At 40.7% G+C, this 19,330-nt stretch overlaps 1 protein-coding gene across 1 annotated transcript in view; it reads left to right on the plus strand.

Moving 5' to 3' along the window:
• Positions 1-1,211: 1,211 nt before the first annotated feature.
• ESRRB (estrogen related receptor beta) overlaps positions 1,212-19,330 on the plus strand; it is a 127,761-nt gene continuing 109,642 nt past the window's right edge. Inside the window, exon 1 of the mRNA XM_059850038.1 lies at positions 1,212-1,421. Within this exon, the coding sequence (XP_059706021.1) occupies positions 1,420-1,421 (2 nt within the window). The 5' untranslated portion in view covers positions 1,212-1,419. The remainder of the gene's footprint in view (positions 1,422-19,330) is intronic.

Consider the following 19,330-nt stretch of genomic DNA (forward strand, 5'->3'; position numbering starts at 1 on the left):
GAACCATGGAGTTCAGCATGGGCTTGGTGCCTGAGGATTTTATCCTGCTCTTTGAGTTTAGCATTTCTTTACCATCTCAGCTCGAGCAAGCCTTGCAATATGTTGAAAGGAAGGCTGGTGGGTCTGGTACCCTGTCTGCTCTAGTGCTTTTTCCAGCAGAAGTGAGTGTGGTACTAGGGTTGATTGTAGGAGATGTTGCCAAAGACAGCAGTGTCATGAAATCTGTTTTGCCTCTCCCTGCCTACTATTCTCCTCTTCTTCCTCACTCTTCCACTGCTCTTCATCATCAGCTGCCTTGCCTTTGATTCCATTTGCTATGAAGCTCCCTAGACACTAAGGCTCTACTGAAGATCATGAATGTCTAGGACCTGGTGAAGGCTTGGAAAAACAGCTGCCTGCTGGAAATGTTACTGGCCTTGCCTGACTGTGGCTCTAACAGGAGAATCTGTAGGGACTAAATATGGGAAAATCCAGGACCATTCCCCCTGTGTCAGGTAATAAGGACCAGACCAGAAGCGTTTGTGATGTGTTCTCTCAAGTCGCTCTCTGGACGGTGGGCTCCCAGCTCAGCCTCTGTAAGAGAGCTTTGCTGATATCTGTAACTCATCACTTTCTCCTGGCAGCCAAGGACTCAAGCAGAAAAGAGGGTTCAGGTCCTTGAGAGCTAAGTAACTTCTGCTGAGTCAATAGGGAGGTACCATCACTGCCCTCAGTTTTGTTTGCAGGAGCAGCCTCATCAAATAGTGTTTGTGGGCAGAGACCCTAAGTAGACTGCCAAGCTGTTAAATTGCCAACCTACCCACTGGTTTGTTCTGCAGCAGAAATACAAGCATGTCTGGACCAACCCCCAGAACTCAGCTCTGAACTCCTCTCTCGTTCTGTCAGAATTCCCAGCCTGTTTTGAAAATGGAATTTATTTTTGTTAAATTGCAAAAGAGCTGGATGCAGTCTGCTAGTTGTGTTTTGCCTCTCCTTCTTTGTGCAGTGAATTTTGTTCATTCACTTTACATGCCTCAAGTTGCTGTAATGCTGCTGGGAAAGTAATTGCCTTGCACTTTCTCTTTCTGATGCCCACGGGTGACTGTGGGGGACTCCTCCCTGGGCACAGTGCAGAGTTAAAAGCCCAGCTTTTGCTGCCTTGCTTAAGACCTGGTTATTTCTTTTTTTTTTTTTTCTTTTTCTTTTTTTTTTTTTTTTTTTTTTTTTTGTCAGCTGCCTGTTATATCAATCACAGAGCTGAGATCTATTTATAGGTTGGGACTTGGAGTACTGTGTCCTAGTCACAAAGAGAGGCAGAGACGCAGAGGGGACTGTCGGCTGGTGCAGGCAGAACCAAAAGATATTTAATCAGCAATTAGAAACACCTGAGGGCAAGGGAAATTCTACTCCAGCCTCAAGCCTCATCTCTCAGCCTGCAGCATGTAAGTAGCGAACTTCTATCTTTTATTGCGTTTATGGGCTTGTGTTTTGTTTCTTTTTTATTTATTTTTTTTTAATCCAAGCATTGCTCTGCACACATCCTTTTATCTGGTCTAAAAATTATGGCAGCATCTCGATAGAGTTAAAGGTAATATTTTTTTGATTTTCACTCTGTCAAAGGAAGGTCAGTGCGACCCACAAGGAGAGGAGTTGGTTCAGAACTTTGTAGAAATCAGGCGGTTTCACTATCTGAGTGTGGCTTTTTCCTCTGGAAATAAGTAAATGAAAGTTTGAGTGGAACAGTTTTGTTTTGGGAATAGAAACAGTCAGGTTTGCTAGCATTCCAAAAAGGTCAATGTATAACGTAACTCTGCTTAAGGGCTTACCAAGGACAGGTGCTATTTATCCCATGCTGGTAAAGGCAAACCTGGGAACTTTAGCAGTCCTGTCTTAAAAGAACCAAGTGAACCAAGTGGCAACCTTCCCTCTATTAAAAAACCCAAAAGACAATACCCCCCCAGCTGTAATCAAATCTTTTGTTATCAGACACATGCAATGAAATTTTGCTTTTACTGAAGGCATTTAGCATTAAGCAGTTGATGTTTCTTTAATTTTAAAAGTCCCAAAGCAACTGAAGAATCTTCAATGACAAAAGAGGGGTGCAAGTGTTTGCAAAGTTGGCACAGTGATAATCAAAGAAGGAGCTTACTCTCTCATCACCAACAAGATGTTTGCTTTAAAGCAGCCAAGATGTAAAATGTTTGAACAATTATATATTTCTGGAGTATTTCTGTTTACAGAAATTTGAAGAGAGGGAGAACAATTAGTCAATTTTTTTTAATTAATAGCTTTCAGTAGAAATATGAAGAGAGGGAGAAAAATAATTACTCTGATAATTTTTTTTGTTAATAGCTTTTAGTATAATATTTTTTGTCAAAATAGAAGAGTTGGGTTTTTTTTGTTTCATAATTTTGCTTCAGAGGTTTGTGTTAGATCTTTTTATAAAATTTAGGCTTAATATTTATTTCTAAGCATAGGAAAGTAACCTTGCTGTGTCTACCCACAAAAATCTTAATATTACAATTTTAATTTTAGTATGTCAAGTTTTTAGCATAAATTTCTCAGTAAATACATGTTCTAGAAAACTTTTTTATCCCCAAAATGTGCCATTTTGAAGGTAACAACAAATAAAATGAAGCTAAACCTAAAATAATTTGGAAGAAAAAGTGTCTAATAGAAACAGAAAAATAAAACCAGAGCAGCGTCACAGTTAAAACATCAGGTTTTAAGGAATACTTGAGAGACAAATTTCTTCCATTGACTGTAGAAGGGTGACAAATAGGCTTCTTCTTTAGTTCTTTATTTTGCATTTCTTCAATGTACATTTTATAATACTTAGAACATTTAGCTTAAGTACTAGGAATAAAAAATATTGACTACATATTAATGCTCTCCAAGCTTTTAACCATCAATATGAACACTCTGTCATTCAGCTAGAATTCTGATATAAGGAAGGCTTTTAGGAGAATATGGATAAACCAGGTGAATTAATATGCCCAAATAATGCCCCAAAAGATCATTACAACACATTGCCTGCTGTGAACCTTTTTTCTCACAAATAAAACCGTCATCATACAAAGCTTCATTTTGATTATTAAAGCTTTTTGCTTTACTTAAGAATGAACAGATTTTAATTATTTAAGTCCTTTTCTGTTTGTTTTGCCATGATATTACATTTATTGCTTCTCTGTAATAATGCAATGCTATTTTGTAATAAAAGAAGCAGATTTTTCTGAAAGGAATTAAAGGACTAAAATTGCTGACTCTATAACCGACAAAGAATCTATCATATAGCTAGTCTGAGGTCCCACTAAGAATTAAAACCCAAGAGATATTGCTGAAAAAAAAAAAAATCTTTTTCTTCCCTACACAAAACCAATATTAGCATGACTATGCTTGGAAATTACTGCAAACACCCCCCCCCCCCACCATTTACCATACATTTTTGCAGAAATCCGGGAAATAAAAGAAGTTCTCTAAGTATAAAGCTGTAAAAGGTTCAGTCTTAAGAATTTGTTTGGACAATTCTATAGTTGTGTCCACATAATTGCTGTACTTTATTCTTCTCTTTCAACCACACGTGAGTATTTTGCCCTGTTACATGCCATATCTTGTTATTACTGCTTTGGAAAAAAAAAAAAATAACCAAGCACCTACTGTCCTTTGGGATAATGAGCAATGCTTTATAGGACCACTTTTATTTGGAGGGAGGACATTACCTGTGGTTAAAGGGAGGACCAATGCATTATGTAGCAGAAAGAGTTTGTTTTTTAGTTTCTGCTTCACTAATGATTCACATTCTGTGGACTAAGCACCTATCAACCTCTGAACTGTCTTACTGTACATATGCTGTTGCATGATTTTTTTTTCATTCCTTAAAAAAACCAAACAAACATCTTTTGTTTTATCCCAGTTTATTTGTTTCTTTGACTGCAAAGTAGTGATTGACATGCAGATTCTCTTTTCCACGCCTCTCCTTTCATTGCTGAGTATGACATCTCTAGGGAATTATAAATAAAACCTGTGCCAGATCTGCTGCACAGGTGTCTGGAGTACAGCATGCTCAGGTGCCTCACTGTAAATCCCTGAGAATATTAAGTAAGCACAAGCAGAATAAAAATACTCTTCCAGAAACAATTCTGTGTTTTGAGGGGCCTTCTGCATAAACCCCCCAAAGCCAGCAGCCAGTTATTAAAGACTGTGTAGCTTTCTCCCCCCTTACCTTTTTTATCGCTTTACCTGTACATCTGTCCATCTATTTCTCATCTATTTTTACATTTCATTATGCTGTGCTTGCTCTCCAGCTCTCTTCTTTTCCTTTCCTGAAGACACATTTCTATCTGGCACAGAAAATAAACTCAGATTGCGGGTAGTTATGTTAATCTAATTCAATCCTCTGTGGGCTAGGAGTGAAATTCTAATAGTGGAGCTGTTGAGGGCTTTTTTGTTAATGGCTTGGGGATTACATTGAGTTAAAGGCTCATTTCCTAATCAAACAGAGAGGGAGAGAGTGACTCCGAATATTTATGAGTCTCCCAGCGAGAGTTAAACATTGAACTCCAAAAGCAGGATTTCAGTGCTGCAAGAAAGAGTTAAAACCCCTCAGGGCTGCTGTGGAGAGGGAAAAAAAAAAAGGAAACCAGTTAAGCCATCAGCATTTTCAACTGCTGTATAACTTCAGTTTGAGAGAAAATAATCATCTCACGAGCTAAAATGGAAACTGTAGCAAGATATTTAAAACAAAGTCAAGTGATGCTTCAAAAAGGCTCTTCTTCAGTAAAGCAGGATGCACGCAGTGCATGCAGCCGCCTAACAGAAACTCCAAATAAATACTCCTCTAAATGAGAAGGATTGGAGGGTGGGTCGTCTTTTTATTATTAATGCCTGGAGGACACAATTTAATTTTCTAATGCTTTTTATTTTTGTTTTGACTTAACTCTTGGGTCACCTTTTCTTTAAAAAAGAAAAAAAAACATAAAGGAAGTATGGATGGGTCAATATCTTAGTTGTCCTCTCTCTGTTCTGTAGACTGGTACCTTTTGAGGCATTTTTTCTGTCCTTCAGTTTAGCTGGAGTCTTGTATCAAATAGTCTAGTTGAAGAACTGTATTTGCTGCGACAGGAATGATTGACCAAATTAATGGCTGATTGCTTTTGTGATGAGTTCATCATACATGTGTGGGCAGCTTGAGTAGACCTTTCTGTTGTTGCAAAAGAGCAGGCCTGCCTGCCTGCAGCAAGCCCAGGACCTCTGTGCTGCTGAGGGCTGGTGTGTTGTGAACTAGCCAGCAGTAAGCTTTTTTGCCTGAGCTGGGACTCAGAAAATTTGTCTGCAGCAGGTGAACTGCACAAAATCAAGACTGTGCCATGATCCTGCCTCTCTTCTGAAAAGAGGTCTTGGAAAGGAACGGGGATGGAAACCTGTTGTTTTCTGACACACGGCCTAGTCAGTTCTCTGTGTTCCTCAGTTTCCCTCTTTGTAAAATGATATGTGACTGCCATTAAAAGAACTCCAAGATCTGCAAAAAGCAATCCTATATAAATCCCAAGTGGCTTATTCGCCCATGGGAAAAACTGCGAATCACAGGCATAGGTGCATATTTGAACACAAGAGCATTTGTGCTGGGAACAAGAGTTGCCCCCCTTCACTTTGTTGTTGTTGTTTGGTAGGGGTTTTGGTTTGTTTGGTTGCAGTTTTTTAAATTCATTCTGTACTAGCCACCAATAAGGTTTTCTGATTTTGGCATAACTAGGAAATAGAAGACTGACTAACTTCTTGTGTAACATTCAATGGTGCTGTCCTATACACTAGGTCTGAGTTTAGTGTTAGTGACCCTTGCTGAGATGAAGCTCCAGGCTTATTGCTCAAAAGTGGTAAATTCTGGCTAAAAAGGTAAGTCACTGTTTCATCTGGAGCCGTGTGTATCAATGGTCATCCTGTATGCACCAAACTTGGCATTTTTGCTGACATGTCTGTCTTGGATGTAGCACCTTGAGGTAAGATTTGGCATCTTGCCCTAGTTTTAAAATTATTTAAAACTGCGACCTGATGTGAGTGCCTGAGGCCCCTTTCTCTATGTGCTCTGTGCCTGGACCTGCTGAGGAGAGCACCATCAGCTAGAATGTACTTTATTAAATGCATTTGAAATACATATTAATTGTGTTCTTTCCCTCTAATCATTGGAATATACAGCAGATCACTTTGAGACAAAAGCTTTCTGTGGCTGAGCTGAAAACTGTGTAGCATTTTTTTTTCCTGCCTTCTCCTTCCCGTTGCAGTTTCCTTTCTTTTTGCCCCAACCTTTTCCTCTTCTGCACTGTCACTATTCTGCTGTGTCCAGTTTATACTTAGATTTTTCCCTGCCAACCTTTCAGGCAACATACACTTCCTTCTTCTCTTTTTATCCTTTCCAGTGCTATGCTGAATCTTATGAATGACTTGCTACTGTTTACCCTGAAGGTGGCTGCATTTCAGTGAAGCTTTGCCTGGCACATATACATTTTATGAAGATCTGGGAAACTGAAAAGCATTCTTCAACTTTCCCAAGAAAGCTAATGTGTTCTTGCATGCTACAATTACTTTATAAAATATCATAGTAGAGGAATTTCAAGGAAGGAAATACTGCAGGTCTAAAACTTTAAAATGTTTAATTGACATTATGTCTTCAAAGTAACAACAGTTTTAAAGTCTCAGCACTCTTGAAAATCTCTAGAAAAAGTGCTGCACCTTTAGGGGAAATTACTTTTTTTGGAGGGATGAATCTTGCAACTAAATCTTTCTGTTTGGATACTGGAGAGCATATACCCAGCACATAGGAGAAAGAAGCATAAGTGGCTATTTTTATTCATTAAGGAGTTGCTGCCCTTTCCTTTCCCCCAACCATGTGAGATGCGAATGATCCTGCTCACAAGAGTTTCACGCTGCTCTCAGAATGGATTCTCTTTTTCTTCGTAATTGTGTTTGCTGGATCAGCAGGAAATGTACTCCACAAGTTCTTCCCCCAGTCTTCTCTGATCACCTCTTTGTAGTAGGCCTGAACAAATGACTGGTAGCTGTGTACTAAAACAGGCATTTAATTCACATCCCCCTAAAACTCACAGGACCTAGAGGGAGACTTTCTGGGTGAGAAGAGGATATGTCTGCCACCAGGCTTGCCTTTCTTTTTGTTTGCTTTTTTATTCATCCTTAGACCTTCCCCCCTCCCCGCCAACCGCCACAGGCTTCTTGGACTTTTTAAAATTGCAGTTATTGTCACTGGCAGATCTTTTCTACTTCTTCCCTTTAAATAAGAAATTATTTCCTGTTGCATCATGTCCCCATGGCCTGGTACAGGGGGTTCCAACCTTTCCCTATTGGGAATGTGAACTCAAATAGATTGATGAAGAGTTCATGTGAATAGGATTTTCTCAGTGATACTTTTTTTTATCTACAGTCTGTAGCACTGAAAGTGTGGTAACACTCAAGTTATAAATATTGGTGAATGCTATCTTTGAATGGGAGAGGGAGACAAGGATTTTCTGAGTGCAACATTGGCTAGGAAGAGATTACTTGTATCAGCATCCTCTATAATGCTCAGAAAGACATTTGAGGAGCCTATCTCATGTCCCGCTGCTTTTTAGGTGGAATCTGCTGTATACAGCTTAAGCATGTTCGTGCCAATCTTTAGACAAAGGCGTTTGTATTGGTGCTGTTCTTCCATTCTAGCTCTAACAGGCTCCCTGTTCAGATCAAGGTGAGCCTCTTCACTGATGAGATGTCTTTTGCCCACCTCTTAAATGGGTTGCTGCTTCCCCATTCTTAATTCTCTGTGGAGAATTGCATGATCCCAGCAAAATGCTCTGTGTTACTGCAGGCTTTGAGTATGGGCCTGTTTTGCCCCCCATAATCTCTATTCTCTTTTTCACATTGTAGATATCACATGATTCTTCCATTCTTCCTCAGCTTTCTTCCCATTCTTCTTAGTGTCTTTTTGCTACATAGGATTGAACCTCACTTTTGTGTGTCTCTAAATAGGCTCTACTCTTGTGACTCTGTAATGACTGTTCATGCCATCTACTGCCTGTGCAGCCCTTTCTGCGAGTGTCAGCTGCTGTTCTGCCTTATCCTCCCTGCACAGAGAAGTAGCTGGGGATAGAGAGCTACAGTTTCTTTGGGCTCTCTGTCCTGTACAAAGAAATCAGATGTGAAGATGCTCCATGTGCTCCAAGTATTTATAGACATGTTACTACTGTGCTGAAGTGATGGGCCATACCTCTTGGTAATACCATGTTGACCTGGATACAGCAGTTCCAGCTCTGTAATCTCTCCTGGCACATGGGTTTGGGAAATGTGTGTTTAAGGAGGACAGAATTAATGGGGCTGCTGCTATGTTTGTAAAGAGTTAAATGATGGGGGATGAGAGTCACAGCTTCTCCTGGGGAATAAGGACTAGCCAGAAGAATTGATTGTCTTGGCTTATTGATCCTTCAGGAACAGCACTGAAGTGATAATGCTGTTCCTGCCACTTTGAGGCACTTTGTACCAGCAACAACCTCTGTTTACCTAGGCTAGTGCAAAGGAAGAGCTGCACTGTCGCTACCTCATTCCAGAAAAAAACCATGCCAGACATGTTGAGTTTGCCACTTGTCTGTCTGCTTCCAGAGAGAGGTGACTGAGCAGTGGTAGCTCAGAACATGTTTGTATTTTATAGTGCTTAATGGAGATTGGTTGCAAATGGTAGCTCGTGAAATGCCATGCTGAGTGTTTGCTGGCAGTGTCTTGGTCTGAAGCATTGGTTGGATTAGATGGTCTTTAAGGTCCTTTCCAACCCAAACTGTTCTGTAATTCTACAAAGTCTCAAGCTGTCATGTCACAGGATATCCATCTCTCCCATTCCTTTCCTTCCCTTCACCTTTCTGGGCAATTGGCAGTTACCACTCAGCTGGTCTTGCTTGACCAGCTTGTTGAACCAGGGTGGTCCAAGTGCTTTTTATCCTGTGATCCCAATGCCAGCTCCTAGCCAGGAGCCAGCCCACTTGTGTGGGCTGATGGGAAGTGGATGATGAAACATCCCACCTCCTTTGCACTGAAGCAAGTCAGGTATTGCCCTGAGAAGTCAGGTATTTCTTTCTGGCCTCAGGGCAGCAGAAGGAGAAACACCCACCTGCTGCAGGGGCTGCTGGAGGAGCAGTGCTTCCCATCACTCAGCTACACCACCCCTGTGCGTGCACAAAACTTGTTCAAGGAGCACAGCTCGGCAGAATGTCAGCTCTGAGCATCTGTTGGGTGCTTCTACAACCATGGGCCTGTGAGAAGTGGAGGCCCTGACTGTGTCTGGGCTCTCAGTTGTCTGGTAGCACAGTGGGCTGGGGAAGCCCTTGCACTGTTGCCCCTGAGGCACTGGTCACAAGCAGCTGATGACCTGGGCTGGCTCACACTGTTAGCTGGACCCCACTGCTGGTTACTACAATTTTGGACTCCCACCTGTGGAATAAGTGAGCAGATTGCTCATGATGCTCCCTATATCCTTTTGTCTCTGCTTTGTACTTCAACAGGCTCTGAACCATTTCTCTTCTTGGATGTATTGTGTTTTGAGGAGCTCTCCATAGCAAGGTCAGAAGTGGCTCCAAATCTTGGGGCCACTTGGAGCACATTGCAAAATCTTGCACAAAGTTAGGAGGGCCAAAAAGCTGTTGTGAAATGTTTCTTTGTTGAGTCAGGCCAGTTTGTATATAGTGATATGCAAATAAAATACAGAGCCATTTAATTACCCTACATATCATTTCTATACTTCATCCTCTTTGATGTTGCCAACAACTTTATTGCAGCACTTGATGTTTGACTTTACATCTCAACCATGTGAAACGAGATGATGAGAAAAATTGCAGGTTTTTTTTTAAAGAAGAAAAGTGTCTATACCACAAGATTTCAGGGAACAACTAAAAAGTAATGCCAGCTATAGTCTTTAAAAAAAGAGAGATGATATTAATAACCACCAATGCATAGTAAAATATATAATTATGTTTCTTTTGGGACTTGATCAGTAGCTGAACATTCAAGGCTCAAAATAATGAATTTAATATAGTATGCAACATCATATGTTATGTAATTTAAAATTATTATCTACTACTTAATAAATCTCATGCTGTGACTGTTCTACTTCTTCTTAACTAGCTCTCAGACTATAGTGATGAGTTCTACTGGCAGCTTTGGATGTTGCTTCTGTTTTGCTATTGTTTGTATCATGATAGATTCCCTACAGCTGGGGCTGGTGCATTTAGCCATGAGACAGGTTCTGTTTGAAAGAGCTTCCAATTTGATTCAGAACAAGAGACTACTAGGGGTAGAGTGAGTCAGGAAGTCTGTGGCTAGAGGAAAGATGAGGGCATCTGAGATGGGAATTTGTGGTAAAATACTGCTGAAAGTGTGGCTTCTTGGGAGTACAGGTGACTTTGCTTGATACAGACTTAACAAAAAGGTACCAAAAAGAGCATAGGCCTCTATTTTCTTATGTAACACTTGTCTAATTCTTTGCTTTGCAAAATTAGCACCTCCACTTTCTTAGCTGAGAAGAGAGCTCTGCCACATGTTCTCAGTATCTTTACATTCATGAGTCTTTTCCTTACTTTTGTCAATGAGGGAGTCATCTTTCTCTTTGTAAAGAAGTGCTTTAAATAAAACAAGTAAAATACCGTATCACATAAAATTAGTCTTGGGTTTTTTTCTGTGTCGTTCAGTGGCAAAGTTATGGATGGATTCAAAAAGATATCCCCATAAAAGCGTTTACTGGACATGTGGACTCAATATTGGCCAAGTACATGTTATGGTCCAGAGGGAACTGCCTAAGCCACAGGCTGCCAACATACTGATTATGAGGTCTGCAAAGGTTCAACAAGGTAAAAAACAGGGGAAAAACTCTCCTTTCTTATAGTCTTTCCCTGAGTACATATTAGTGTTTGATATCAGAGGTAGACTAGGGGACAAAGTCTTAAGTTGACCTGTGTAGCTCTGCTAATAACTTTTCTTGCAACTGAATTCAGTGTTGTCACTTTTTGCAGTTGCTTACATGATACTCTGTTACAGATATGTAGAATTTACATTTTGGGATATCCAATCTTGCTTTCCCTGAATGCTTTTCTCCTGCTGTAGGTAGCGTTTCTAAAGCTGCTGAAGTCCCTAGGATAGAAAAGCTATGCCAATTTAAAAGTAGTAGTGAAGAGAAGATTGCTGCCATGGAGCAAGACTCAGCTGAGCAGAAATGATACTTCCTGAATTTACCCTTTCTGTATGGTACTGTGCTCCTTCCCACTGACTGCATGGTTCTTGAGGTAACGTTTTCAGGGCAGAAGTTAGGCCCAAAGGGAAAGAGGCAGTGGGTTAGAGGACACTGTCAGGTTTTTATGTTTAAGGCCACATTATGCAGCAGCTGGGAGTTTGTTTCTGTGTATCACATCCTTTGCTCTGTAATGCTGCAGAAGGCTTAGTCACCTGGTGGGTTTTGGTTTGGTGGCGTGTTGAGGCAGAGGAGCTTTGCATTGCTGTATCATCAGCTGGTGAAGGCTTCTTGAAGCAAATGGTCACTGCAGTAGAACAGCCAGCAGGGCCCTTGTCTTGCTGGTACTCGTTCCTTGTAACTTTCTCAATGGCTTCTGGCTTCGATTTCCCATCTGTGAGAGAGAGGGAGTGATATGCCCTCTATACCTTCTTTCTGCAGTGCAGCACATGGGAACACCTTCCCAGGTTTTACCTGACAGAGGAGGAAATTGGAGAAGAAGATATTTTGCTTTTAAGATGAGAGTACAGTGTGAGAAAGAAGAAGGACCACAAACATCTTGCACTCAGTGGTTATATGGTGGAGCATGCTTCTTGTACAATCCTGTACAAGAAGAGCCCAGAGTACTGAAGATGTGCTCTCTTATTTGCTGAAAACTGTGCTTTGGTGTTTTGGCTTTTTTTTTCCCCCAGGATTTCTTGGGCCTTTACCAATGCTGCCATATGTAAATTTGTAATTGTAAACTTGTGTAAGCTTGGAAGCTCATGTAGTCTCATGTAATTTTGCTGCTGTATGTTTTCAGTAAGATGTGAAATGACTTCAGGCTTCTGAGCACATTTACTTTCGTGGGCCAGAATTCACCTCTGCGGTGAGAGGACAGCTATGCATTTTTGGGAGCTAGAAGAGGCCAGGCAAGGGTCAGCAGTGCTTCCCATCCTGCTTCACATAGAATGTAATCTTTTGCATATTTCAGTACTTTGCACTGGTAGATACTGACGTGCAGGGGAATCAACCCAAAATCTTTCACACTGAAGTCTTGATAAGCCCTCAAACCTGGAAAACTTGGGACAGGCCTGAAGTGTTGGGGAATCATGCTAGGTTTAGCTCTCCAGCTCTCCAACCCGCCCAGAAATGTTCCAAACTTCCTTTTTTTTTTTTTTTTTTTTTTTTTTGGAGCCCATCAATAATGTGGGGCAATTATGTGACTATGAAGAATGATTTGATATTGTACAAACATCTTTTTGTATCATTTTCTATTTAAAAGCAGAGCTAAGCAGGAATTTATGCTGCTGGTTTCCCATTCATCTGGGAAACGCTGCAACTTTAGTAAAGGCAGATTTCTGTGGAGAGGACTTGAGCTGCTAATTTGACTGTAGGAGTTTATTTCTGGAATGCAGCAGTGTTTCACCAACGGAGCAGCTGTCCTGGAAACACTTACCACATAGGGTCATTTTCCTCTCTGTGTCTAATCAACAAAGCCACGCAGTTAATCTGAATCCTTTTAAGTCTCCTAAACTAGACCATAGGGAGTGCACAGAGATCTATAGGACTCTGACCTCCTTCACTTCCTTCTCCTATCATTAGGGAAGAAAGAAAGTTCCATACTTAAACGTCCCTTGAAGGGGAAGCCCAAAACCTCTTCTGAGCATAGAAAACTGTTTCTTAACAGTAACATACCACTGATTTGGTGGGGAGTTGTTGGTCCTGTTTTCTGTGTATGTTTTGTGATAGTAGCTACAAATCTCCTAAGTTTACCAAATATTCCAGGTTATGAGATCACAACAGTCAGAGGTGGAAAATCTTCTTGGGTAATTCCATTTCTTTTGTTTTCATTGGTTTGGTTTGCTTTGCTTGCATAAGCAAACCTCTGTTCACTTCTGGGATGACAGTTGTGCAGGTAAATTCCTTCTACTACAAGAGAAATTTTCATAGTTATACAGTTGAAACAATTTTCTAATTTTTTTCTTCTCCCTAGTTCTCTCTCATGTTGCCCAGTTCCTTCCTCACTGTTTACACTCTTTGATACTTTTTGGATTTAAGTCCTGTCTCTAAATGCTCTTTGCCTCCAGTAGACCCTATGGGGTTGTTTTTTGCCCCCTGCTACAACCTTGCATCAGTCTCTGGAACGGCTGTAAAATCTTTATTGTGGTTCTATTAAGAATGTTTTACTCTTTGAGTTTAGTGACTCCTTTCTCTGTTTTAAACCTGTCTTCAAGGCCAGTCAAAGGTAGCAGTTTTTTGTGTGTAGGAGGACATTCTCTTTCAAGGCTGGACAAGGACTTTTTCAAGAGGCTGCCACCTGGCAAGTCCTGCCCCTGTGGTCTAGGCCAGCCTTGCTGCAGCCCTCGTCGGTGCCTCACTGGAGCTCTGTAAGGGAAGTCTGCATCTGCCAGGATTCAGGGGCTGCTTCTTCAGTCAGGTACTTGAAACTGAGACCACAAATTACTTTGATGATTGCTGTCTTCTCTTTCCCCAAGCTGTGCTAGTGTAGCTTTTCAGTTGATTAAGTATGACTTGGTCTTCCTAAAAATTAACAGTATCATCAAGGACTTTTGCTCCTACAGTGAGTTGTTTCAGAAAGTGATTTCAAAAGACACCTCACTGAATTCAGCCAGAGTATTGAATAGTTTCATGTTAGAGTAAACAAAACTCTAAAAAATATTCAATAAATGTAAAATATCTTTTTCTAAATTCTTTGCCTTTCCTGATGAGGTGGATATAATTTTTCCTGGGTCATCCTTATGAAAAGATAGAATCCAGAAGGATAAGAAGGCTGGTGTGATTCCTTTAGATAAAAGGCAATATAGTTTTTTCTTGCTGAGAGCCAAGGGGCAGTAAGTTGTAGTAGGAAAGCCAGGTTGATTTTTGAGAGATGTTGCAGAGGGAACAGGTGATCAGTTTTTGAACACACCCTGCAATGACGCAAATCAGAGGGAGTTGGAGAACAATAGTGTGGGCCTTTGAGAAGCCTTTGGTAGCCAATAAAGTAATAAATGACCATGCAATGGAGAGTAATAGAACAGTGTTAGCCCCAATACTATGAAAGACCCTGAATGAAATGATGGATTTGTTTTATCTGTTCAAACTAGAGTCATGTTTGGTTAGTCAGAATATATGAGAAACTGGAAGAACAGTTTTTCCTCTCTTGTTTATGAGCTCGTGTTACAGCAGAGCTCTCAGCTGGACTTCAGTGCACCCACACTGAAAATGAGTACTGTAGTAGTGTAGGCAAACCTGGATACAAGTCAAACGTATTGGGCTTGACTGATTGACAAGCAGATCTCTTCACCCTTTTATAACCATTATGTGATGAATTTATAGTATTTGTTCTCATTGGCAACTTGCTCTATGAAGCTTGAACTAAATTTCAAAACAGTAAAAGATATTTAAAATAAGATTAAATCTCATTTTTTTCACCTCTAACCAACACAAAGATTATTGAATTCAAGACATGGACAAATTTAACTGACCACTTCTCCTGTTAAAGATTTGTGCACTGCACAGCATTTGCCTTTAGCCTTTCTTTGTGTATGCTTTATATTTTCTGGTAGATAAAGCATATGTCCTCTGGCAAAAATGTGCAATTTTTCATAGCAGGATTACTATAATGTATAAGAAATTGCCTTAGGAGAGCCATGTATGACTTGTCTCAATTGAAGCTTATTGGGGACAGACAAGTACTGGACAAACAGCTCAAATGCTTAGTGAACAGCTTAGGCAAAGCAGAAGCTGTCTTGGAATGCTGGTCTTGCTTTCTACAACCCTTAGAGAACCACGAGGACTCTCAACAGATTTTAAGGCACACCCATACTACTCATGTTTTAGCCCTAACTCCATTAAAATCTAAAATCCACCTAGCAACTCCTGCACTTGTCTGGGCAGTTTCTCAATATCAACATCTTCTAGAGAGACATACAACCTTGATTTAGAGACATTGTGAAGAATAACCAGCATGCCTCATGACAAGTGGTCCCAATGGCTAGCTCTGGCTGTTTAAAAATGTCTTTACAGCTAAGTGATATTTGTCTGGTTTCGGATACCAAGAATAATCTTGTCTTATATTCTTTTAAAGCTAGATTAAAGAACTTTCCACAATTAATTTTCCCCCCACTTACAATTAGATCAGGTCAACCCTTAGCCTATTCTTGGAATTAAATTTATTATGCTTCTCAGATCTGTCATTGGACAGGTTTTGTTTCAAGCAGGTATTAGTTTGACAGCACCCTGCTTTCAGTTCAGTAACTTATGTCTTTCAATCTCATTCTGTCCCAACCATGTCATCATTTATCTACACAAATGGGGACGTTTTCCAAGAAAAATACCCCATATATGAATGCTTTTAAGAAACCCTTTGACATTGCTAATGGTTTCACAACTTTCCCAACTGCTGCAAGTCACATGCCATGTACAGGTATTTGTGTTCAGCTGGACTGCCAATAATCCTGCATGTGGTCAGTTTGAATTAAGCCAGCCTTTTGGAATTTTTAACCCAGAGCAGCTCCTCAATCGGAGCTGCACAAACACATGTGTTAACACAAGAGAGGAGGCAGGACAAATGTGGCTCAGCTGAGAAGGATGGTAAGATCTCTGCTTTCTGCAACAGAGATGCATTAAGTAGAGGGACTTTGTTTTTCTACAATTGAATTTGTAAAAGTTAAACTCCTAAAGGAAATAAATAGGCAAGGACAATTTAGTTTTATGCTCTGTGAATCTAGCACATATTTGTGTCAAATTAAGGGAAAATCTATGCTTCTGCAGAGGGCAGGAAGGTATGTAATTCATTGGCAATTTAAAATACAAAATCTTACACTTAAATCCACGAGAGAAAAAAAATTGATACGCTCCAAAAGCCTTTGGGGTTTGCCCATACTCTATGTGGCAGAACGTGGTTGTGTTGCTTCAGGAAGAATTTGGGGAAGAAGTCCTGGTTTGGGTGTTTTTATGTTCATAATTCCTGGCTTTACACAGGAATGAATATTAAGAATGCAGTTACTTCAAGGAAGTTGGGCTCTGAAAGAGAGTGAGTTTTACATGAGGACAGAACCAGTAGTGTGTTGCTAAGGGCACAATAGAATCATTCTAAGAGAGAATGGGCTTTCTTCTGTCTTTCAGGATTTTAGAACATTTGATTATTTTTTCCTACATGTCCCCTTGCCCTGTCTGCTATCATGCCATGAGAAGGCCACTTTCTTTCATCCCCCTTTGCAAGGATATTTAGGCTAGTGAAAATCAGACCCTGTGAATGAGTGTCGTAATGAGGCCCATTCATCAGTCTCAAATAGAGGTGGCCTGTCCATGCATAATTTTACCATGAGTTTTATTCCTCTTCTGTTAAATAAGAATTTGATTATCAAGAATGCAATGGTAAGTGCTTTACCAAAGAACTCCTGCACCAATTGGCAGGTATACTGAATTGCTTGTACATTCAGTATAGCTGTATCCCTACAATGTAAATGCTTACATTATGAAATCAAGGTAAAGAGGCTTCATACATCAGAGTAACAGCTGCTGCAGTGAAATATACCCTTCTTTGTCTTTTTCTGACTGTGATTGTTTGTGATATGGGCAATCCAAGACTTATGGAAATAGCTTCTCAGCTGGTGTAAACTGGTACAGTGAAAGCAAATGAGCTCTGCCACTGTACATCACATTACTATTTGGCTTCTGGTGTCACTAGGTAGATGTTTCCTTGCTTTTAAGTGGTCAGGTTTTATGCATGCAGTAAGTAACTACAGGGTTTTCAGCAACCTGAAACATCCATAAGCATGGTTTCAGCCCAGGGCTTTTCTTTCTGACTGTAAACCTACACGAGGGGAAATGCTCCCATCAGGTAAGTGGAACACTGGTGAAAAGTGAGTGAGAGAGTCTGGGGGAATGGTAGTGACAGACAAGTCTCATTTGTGGTGGCAATGTGGCATGACAGGCCAAGGGAGCAGAGTAGGCAGGCTGCAGACGTTGGCCTTTGTATGAGGCTGGATTGTGCTGTGTGCAGGCAGGACACCAGCAGGAACTGAGGGGTGCTCTGGTGAGATGTTCAGCTCGGGGCACTAGCAGCAAAATAATGCAGAGGAAACTTGGAAGGTAGTAAGAGAAGAACAACAAAAATGATAGCAGAGCTGGAGGGATTGTTTTTATGAGGGAAGATCAAAAGAACTAAATATGTGAAGCTTGGCTAAGTGATGACTAAGAAGGGAACGTGAAAACCACCTACAACTGTTTGAAAGGATATAAACACTAGAGGTGAGCAAACAGTGGGGACAAATAGTCTGTAAATTTGAAAGTCATTTTCAGTTCAGCTGTGTTTCTGCCTTTAGTAATCACTTTCTGTTAAGACTTGTGCTTTACTGAAAATATTTTCAGGGAATATTACACTTGTATTTTCAAATGTTTCAGTATCTGCAAGGGAATTCTGAAATGTAAATTCAATATTCAAATTTGAAATTTGCTTTAGTTTACATAAATCACTTTGTGCATAGTGTATACATCGCACTAATCAACAGTATGCAAATTTTTTGCACGGCAAGTCAAATATATGGTTAAAAACTGTATTTTCAGTTTTAACATGGTATTTGTATGCTCTCCTGATGCAATTACTTAGTTAACCAAGTAATGCAGGATAGGTTCCAACTGCTTTCTATCAGCTTTGCACAAAAAGGTGAGACATTTGCTTTTGTTGATGGGCTGTATATTTACATGTTGAAATTTTGGGGGAGATTTTTTTTATTTGAGAAGAGTTAAAAGTCACTAGACTCCAAAACCACAGCATACTATGTGTATAAGGGCTGTTGGTGCAGTTTTGTGAAGCCATCAAGGTGTGCTTGTGCACTGTGAGGGAGGTATTTTCTAATTTTTTGGTGCACAGTTTATCAGATGAGAAAGGCGAATTTAGCTCCTGTAACCTCCATGGGTATTTAGAGCAACTGAATTAAGAAGAAATTTCAAGATGAGTATAAAAAAATATTGTGGTAATGGTGAAGTTTTCTCCTCCTGGAGGTCCACTTGTCATTTAAAGCTCTTGGGCAAGCCAGTAGGAGTGGTTCCTGGGCAAGCCTCAGGTGAACTGACTAATTCAGTAAGTCATTTTTAACTTTGGTGATTTGTGAATCAGGCATTAAAATTCCACGTTAATACTCATCAACAGGCTTTTCTAAGCATCTTTCCCTGTTAATGCAGGATTGTTGCCTGCTGCCCAGTGAATAACAAGAAAGATATGGTCAGCTGTGTAGATACCCACAGCTGCTTCCAGAGGCGTTTTCTTCAAGAGCGTGTGTACGCACGCATGCGCCAGTGCATACTGTACACAAAAACTACAGGCTTTGACCTATGCAAACACACGCCAAATTATTGCTTTCTATAAACAAATTAGCATACTTTAAAAGGTGAAAATCTCTATAAAATTGTCTGCCCTGTTGTTTATGGTGTGAGTAGAGGATGCACTACATTACCGAGGGGCTCACATTTCTCTCTTCTCCCCCCCTCTCTAAATGGACGTGTGCTCCGTCCGTTTCACCATTGTTCCTGCCAGCCCGATCCCAGCAGGGGTTCCCTAATTAGCAATCTCTTCATTTCCAATCAAAGCACAAAGCGGCCCCAAAAGCCTCTCTTTATGAGGGAGCTGAGTGGTGGCTGGGGACGTGGAGTGGGATAATTGCCTTCGCCACTGGCAGCAGTAAGCAGCCTGGCTAATTCATTATTGTAATAACTTTGCTTGTCCTTGGGGAGGGGGGGCTAGGGTGAGGAGGACTGAGCCTGGCAGTGCTAGCTGAGGACAGGGGGAAGGGGGAATCCAGCCAGAACTGAGGTAGAAGATGGGAAAAATTGGCAGGAAAGAAGAAACCTTTCAATATTTTTCTGCCTGCCTTCCCCCCCCTTAAATAAATTGAGGGTTAAATTAATTTGTGGCATGGTAGCCAGTGCTCCCTGAGCAAGACTGCCATGAGAACCCTCTTCTCTGCCCTTGTCATGGTCACAGAGAGGGATGTCTAGAGAGGCGTGAAGGTTGGCCCCAGGAATGCTGGGGAGGCTGGGGCTTGGAGGATTAAGAAAACTCAGGAGTTGCCTCTCAGTTCAGGTAGGAAAAGCTGACACTCAAGCATTGAC

The sequence above is a fragment of the Haemorhous mexicanus genome, chromosome 6 (assembly GCF_027477595.1).
Source record: "Haemorhous mexicanus isolate bHaeMex1 chromosome 6, bHaeMex1.pri, whole genome shotgun sequence".
In the NCBI taxonomy this organism is placed as follows: Eukaryota; Metazoa; Chordata; class Aves; order Passeriformes; family Fringillidae; genus Haemorhous; species Haemorhous mexicanus.